The sequence below is a fragment of the Myotis davidii genome, unplaced genomic scaffold (assembly GCF_000327345.1).
Source record: "Myotis davidii unplaced genomic scaffold, ASM32734v1 scaffold2364, whole genome shotgun sequence".
Classification (NCBI taxonomy): domain Eukaryota; kingdom Metazoa; phylum Chordata; class Mammalia; order Chiroptera; family Vespertilionidae; genus Myotis; species Myotis davidii.
The window spans coordinates 266033-273204 of NW_006294758.1; the positions used below are offsets into that span (position 1 = coordinate 266033).

Below are 7172 nucleotides of genomic sequence, written 5' to 3' on the forward strand. Positions count from 1 at the left end.
AGATCGATTGTGTCCTGAATACACCCCAACCAGGGCCTGGGCCAGGGAGGAGCCTGCAACCAAGGTACTTGTCCTTGACCAGAATGGAACCTGAGACCTTTGGTCCATAGGCCGATGCTCTATCCACTGAGTCAAACTGGCTAGGGCTAGTTCACATTTCTAATGCTAGTTTTTATCATAATTTTGTTTATTACAGACATATGTCTCACACACATGCACAGTTTGTGATACATCATTTTCCAAAAGTTAATTAATAGTTATCCAGTAGACGAAAATAATACCATAGCATTCAACATCAAAGGCATTGTGTAGACTACTAAATATTATGATAAAATCTTTCTTCATCAACATTTACTTAGATTTACAGAGGAGAAAAAAAATATTCAATTAGCTCCATGTTATCTCTATGCTCATTATACCTGACAGAGTATCTATTCTAAATGACAGTTCATAGGCTACACATTAGAAACACACCTATTAGGAATCACAAGCATACATAGCAGCTGGAATTTCCCTGCTTAAAAGATTTACGTTAACTCGTTTGTGCTTCTGTTTTAGTATCAGTTCTTTGCATCTGAAACAAATCCCAATATCACTGTAACTTCATTCACTGCTAAGTTAAAGCATATCCTAGAAATGAAAACAAACTTGTCTAATAAATTTCAGCATACCCGGAGTCCTGTTTGGCATGCACGTTTTATGGCCTATCTAGTAAATCAAGTATTAAACTACTACTTGTAAACTTCCACTATCTACTCATTGTTACCAACTATTATTTACCTATTTTTACATATATTTTTCTGAAAAAAGATCTTTTAAGAGTTAGGAGCTATATGTTGAACCTCAATAGCCTACTCGAGTTATAAGGCTCATGTGTTTAGGTCGGCAGAGCCAAGTTCCCTGTAGAGCAGGCAGCACTGATGCCCTAGAGTCCCGCCCTCCCTTCCTCTCCTGGCACTTCCCCTGAACTAGAGCTCTGGCAGGCTAAAGTCTCATCACAAAGAACTGACGGGCTTAATAAGTAAACACGATTTTGGCAGTTTATATGAAAATGCATTTTGTTTTTATGTACTTACCAAAGGCACATATTTGTAATTAGTCATATTTTCAATTACTTTAAAGAAAAAATAAGGTACTTTCACACGAACCAATTAGAGGGTTTGCGTAAATGACATTCATAATCATAACACAAATCATATTTAGAGTAAATTCTAAAATGAGAGTAAATAAAAGAGAAAAATGTTGATGCTGTAGGTAATAAAGTTTTATGGGCCTTGTTTGGCAGAGCACTGTAATTCAGGGCTGGCGCCCTCGCACAGCTGTGGCGGTGGGAGCTGTGGCAGGAACACTCACGGACTGTTTCTCTGTCTCATATCATCATTTATTAGCTCCTAAGCAAGGCAAATGGTAGAGTCCAGTGCTTTATAAGTTCTCCTTTTAAAAGGTGGTTGAAAGAAGTTTGGAGTGAGGATTGACCTCTAACCTCAGTGGCATAAACTCGTTTCATGAAGAGACTGAATGACATTACCCTTTAGCTGTGATGATCTCTTTTCCATTCACTTGACCTTGAAGCCAAAGGGCAAAAGATAATGTAACCAAAGTATAACCTGGACATTTTTGTTTTAGTTGCTCCCCAGGAAACATTATTCCTTTTCCTTATTTTTATGTTCAAAGTAAAAAAAAACAACAACAAACAAAACAAAACAACAAAAACAAAAAAACACGTAACGTTTGTTTCCATTAGACAGGCCCTTTGCTTCTCCCCCTAAAGGATAGTTTTGTGACAATAGAGAGCCAATACTCACTGTAGAGAATAATAATGAAACAATTAAAAGCCTGAGCTATCCTAATTTAGGAATATTACATATAGCTTTCTGAAGGTATGTTGCATTTCATTATTTCTTGCTTACTATTATAAATATTCTATATAGGGAATGATCTGACCATATCATTACATGATTAATATTCATGTTCACACGATGTGCATAACAGGTGTTGAATAATTTGGATTTAATTTAAATGAACTGAACTTTATCTTCAGCAAAAAATCCTCACAAAAACACAAGGATGCAATAGTCACCATATTTTAGAATAAAAATAATTTACATTGTTTTTTACAGTTTTTTTTGCTGGACTGCTAAATCCTTTGGGTTAAAATACTTTAATAATTAATTGATGTCCACTTACTTGCAAGATATATCATCACTGTCTTTATTTATAACACAGTGCCCGCCGTGGCATCTTATACATTTGTCAACCTCACATTTTGGTCCTTCATAGCGTGTTGGACAGACACAGTCAACGCTTCCGTCATTCCCAATAGTACAGGATTCAGAATTCACACAGTAGTGGTGACACACATCTACAAAGAATGCACAACAGAAAAATAAAATTATATTACAAGATATTTTTCTTCAGTCGCAATAAATGTTTCCATTTCATTTAATATTTAAAGTCAGTTGATTAATATGTAGATTAATTTCATAAAACAGCTTGTAATAACATGGAACTAGAAATTTCTAATGATGCTATTGATTTGATTCCTCTTTTTGCCTGAGTTGGGAATCATTTCAGCTGGCTAAAGGGGATGCGTTATATGCATATAATGCTAGCTGACAAACTCTGGTTTCTGAATTTTAAAGTTTAAGTCAACAGGTTCCTTAGCTTTCCTTCTGGGGAGCAATATTAGTATTCTTCTGAAATGAGCAGAAGTGCTCAAGTTTTCTTAGATGTACCACTTTTCATCCAGAGAACAGGGTGGTGTATGGTGAATAGGGGACTCCTCCCTCTGCACCAGGCCTTGGTGTGATGGAGAGAAGCCCCCTGGACACGCGCCAGAGCAGGCCCAGTATTTTCTAAGACCTGGGCAGGTGGGTAGACAATAGGAGCGCCTCTGATGAAACACCAAGGGAAAGTGGCCTGGGAAACTGGCTGGTCCATCATGGGTGGGAAAGGACAGCATTACGTCTAGTCTATTGTCCCCTCCCAGGTGAGAACATAACCTGCCCATCCGGCAGAGGGAAAGCCACCCTGGGGCCTGAGCTCTTTGCTTTGAAAGAAGTTCCTAGTGAGCATACAGACAATTTCCTCAACTACGAAGGAAGACGTCCTCAAATATTTATTCCCATACCTCTTTTTTTATACCTCCTGATCATGAGTAATAAAAACAAAGATCATTTAGTGTGGTAGCCACACTAATTCTGTAATTGGACATTCAGCCTCTGTCTTTTGAAAAGCAGACATGTCTACATGTATGTTTATGAATATATTATAATTTACAACATTCAAAATGTTGACATTCAAAATACAAATAATATTAAGCAAAGTAAATGATTAAATTGATACCAGAGTTTGGACTTGGAAGCAGCAATTTCCTTTTAGCTATCTAAATGTGAAGCAATGTTAAATGAGATTAGCTGAGATAAAAATCACAATTTACAAACTTTAACCTACTCAAAGACAATTATAGTAGATGAGACCAATTAAAACATAATTTATTATTCTCATGTTTATATATTTATTTAGCCCTTTATTAAACAGACAGAAATTAAATTTATTGACAGACTTGCTTCATATTTATGGAAATTTATCTCATGCAATCTCATGCTTTCTGTTGCATTATGCCAAGTACCCAGATTGATATTCAATGCTTACAAGAGTCTATACTTAACATGAGTTTTAGCTATACTCAAGAAGAGTTGCCGAAACCGGTTTGGCTCAGTGGAGAGAGCGTTGGCCTGCAGACTGAAAGGTCCCAGGTTCGATTCCGGTCAAGGGCATGTACCTGGGTTGCAGGCACATCTCCAGTGGGGAGTGTGCAGGAGGCAGCTGATCGATGTTCCTCTCTCATCGATGTTTCTAACTCTCTATCCCTCTCCCTTCCTCTCTGTAAAAAAATCAATAAAATATATTAAAAAAAAAGAAGAGTTATATATTCAAAAGTGAAAGAATTGGAGATCTAAAAGTTAAATCTGTTTATTTGTACACAACATGCATTCTGTTTGCATTTAAGAAGAATGTATTAGCAACAACCTATATGATCATCTAGTACTGTCTCCAATTCATGCAAAATTCTCTAAAGAACAATCATTGGTCAGATTTCTAGATAACTCTTATTTAGAAAGAACTCTTTTAAAACTCCCCCAGTTGCTTTACATTTCTTGGGTCAGCTGTCTTTTGGAACACAGAAGTTGCCTAATGTATCTTTCCAAATCTTCATATAATTTGCTTTTTTCAGAAGTTTACAAAATGGTATTTCATCAGAATCATATAGAAGACTTATTTGTAGTAAGCACAGATTTCAGTGCCTTTCCCTATGTCCCACCACCACCCACCCCTAGATTCTAATTCATAAATCTGAGATGAGGCCCAGGTGATTTCCATGGGGCAGATATTGGGGAAGGAGAGTTTGGGAACTGGAGAGTATAAGAAATGATGATATGGAGATAATATCACAGTAGCAGAGAAACTACATTCTCTAATACAGGGGTCCTCAAACTACGGCCCGCGGGCTACATGCAAATACAAATAGTGTATTTGTTCCCGTTTTGTTTTTTTACTTCAAAATAAGGTATGTGCAGTGTGCATAGGAATTTGTTCATAGTTTGTTGTTTTTTTTAAACTATAGTCTGGCCCTCCAATGGTCTGAGGGACAGTGAACTGGCCCCCTGTTTTGAGATCCCCTGCTCTAGTAGATATAAATGATTTGATTTGACTTAAATAGATTATTTCTTGACTAACTTTGTGAGACTTAATTAAATGTAATTTTAAATCTAAAATCTTGAACCTCTTTCTTTTTATAACTATACTAGAGGTCCGGTGCACAAAAATGTGTGCACTCGGGGGAAGGGGGGGGGGTCCCTCAGCCCGGCCTGGGACCCCGCGGGAGATAACAGCCTGCTGGCTTAGGCCTGCTCCCAAGTGGCAGAGGGCAGGACCAATCCCTAGGTGCAGCCCCTGGTCGGGCTCAGAGCAGGGCCGATTGGGGAGTTGGGGTGCCGCCCCCTGTCATGCACAGAGCAGGGTCAATCAGGGGTTTGGGGAGCTCCCCCATCATGCACAGAGCAGGGCCGGTCAGGGAGTTGAGGAGCCCCCCCCTGTCACTCACAGAGTAGGGCCCGTGGGGAGTTGGGTCACCACCGCCTGTCACACTCAGGGCAGGGCGGATCAGGGGGTTGGGGTGCCGCCCTCTATCACCCCCAGAGCAGGGCTGATCAGGGGGTTGGCTGCCACCACTGTCACACTCAGGGCAGGGCAGATGGGGAGGTTATGACTCTACCCCGTCACACACAGAGCAGGGCCCGTGGGGGGGGAGGGGGGTTGGGGTCCCACCCTCTGTCACACACAGAGCTGCAGGGCGATCAGGGGGTTTGGGCGCTGCCCCCTGTCACGCTGATCCCGGTGCTGGGAGGCATATTACCTTTTACTATATATGATAAAGGCCTGGTGCACAGGTAGGGGCTGGCTGGTTTGCCCTGAAGGGTGTCCTGGATCAGGGTGAGGGTCAACACTGGGGTGCCTGGCCAGCCTGGGTGAGGGGATGATGGCTGTTTGCAGCTGGTCACCCACCCTTCAGGGTGGGGGTCCCCACTGGGGTGCCTGGCCAGTCTGGGTGAGGGGCTGAGGTCTGTTTTCAGGCTGGGACTGAAGCTCCCAACTGCTTCTTTTTTCCTTTTTTATTTATTTATTTATTTTTTTTATTCTGGGCCAGCTTTAGCTTGAGGCTTGGCTCCAGCTCTTAGGCCTCCGCTGCTGAAAGTAGGTTTCTGGCCTTTGCTTACAATGTTGCGATTCTGCTGGCTGAAGTCCGGCGGGATTCGTTACAATGTTTCTTAAACTGCCAGCTCGGAGACCTGCAGCCACAGGCAGGGAAGGTTGGGTTCCTCTGTCACTGAAGGAAGCAAGCCTCATGTTAGTTTCAAGCTGCCTGGCTGCCGGCCGCCATCTTGGCTGATAGTTAATTTGCATATCTCACTGATTAGCGAATGGGAAGGGTAGAGGTCGTACGCCAATTACCATGTTTCTCTTTTATTAGTGTAGATTGCTGAGAAAACTTGAGACATTCTGAAGGTTGATGATTGCCCTATACCACACTATAGCAAGGAGTAGTTTGCTCTTGCCTATAGTGCTAAAGGGCAATGATAAAGACTTATCTACAATTCACCACTTATAAGTAATTTTGCTGCATAAATTAAATCTGCTTTAGAATAAGCTTTAAAAGATGTGAAAATATACACAACTCATAATTAATTGAGGAAATAAAAAATTAAAACTTCAAAAAATACCATTGCACACCCACCAAATTGACCACAAATAGCAAAAACTCTCATATATTGCTAGTGGGAATGTAAATTGGTTCAACCAATGTGAAAAAGTGTTGAAAGTATTTACTAAATGTGAACATGCCAACATCTTATGACCTAGCATTTCTACTCTTAATATATAGCCAAGAGAAAAGTAAACATATGTGCACAGAAACTTGTACATAATGTGCATAGCAATCTGTTTAGAACTATCCAAAACCTGAAAATAATCCAAATGTTAACACAAGAAAGATGGATAAACTGTGGTTCACTCAAACAATGGAATAGATAGATAGATGATAGATAGATAGCTAAATGATTGATGAAACATGAAATATGAATGAGCCATTCAAGAATAATACTGGAAGAAAAAACTGGAAAAAAATAATATACTACTTTTTATTTATAGACAGTTCAAGAGGCAAAACTAATCTATGGTTTTAGAAATAAAAAAGGAGATAATTAGGAAAAGAAAAGGGGGAGTAAATAAAAGTGGTAGACTAAAGGAAGACAGGTTAGAAGATCACATAGGTGATAGGAAACATTTCATTGGAGAAGAAGGAATAGGGAATGGATTGAAGACAGAAGAGAGGAATGGGAGATTGAAAGAGTATAGCCAGACTGGCCAGTAAGTGGCAGCAAGAACAGTCTATGGAAAGGAAATTTATGGAAAGGAAAGCTGGTAGAACAACATGGTTGATTCTCATTTTGAACATGAGTAATTTAACCATGAGAATAACATGGAAGTGGTGGATCCATAATTGATTATTTGCTGGGGACATGCATGTATTTAATTGGATACAGGGAGCTGTAGGAACAGTAAATATATATATATATATATATATATATATTCCACTGAAATGAAGACAT

General features: G+C 39.7%; 1 protein-coding gene across 1 annotated transcript in view; it reads right to left on the minus strand.

Moving 5' to 3' along the window:
- Nucleotides 1-7172, minus strand: part of LOC102754647 (low-density lipoprotein receptor-related protein 1B) — a 139960-nt gene that overhangs the window by 41634 nt on the left and 91154 nt on the right. Inside the window, exon 18 of the mRNA XM_006769211.2 lies at nucleotides 2188-2362. Coding sequence (XP_006769274.1) covers nucleotides 2188-2362 — 175 coding nt within the window. The remainder of the gene's footprint in view (nucleotides 1-2187; nucleotides 2363-7172) is intronic.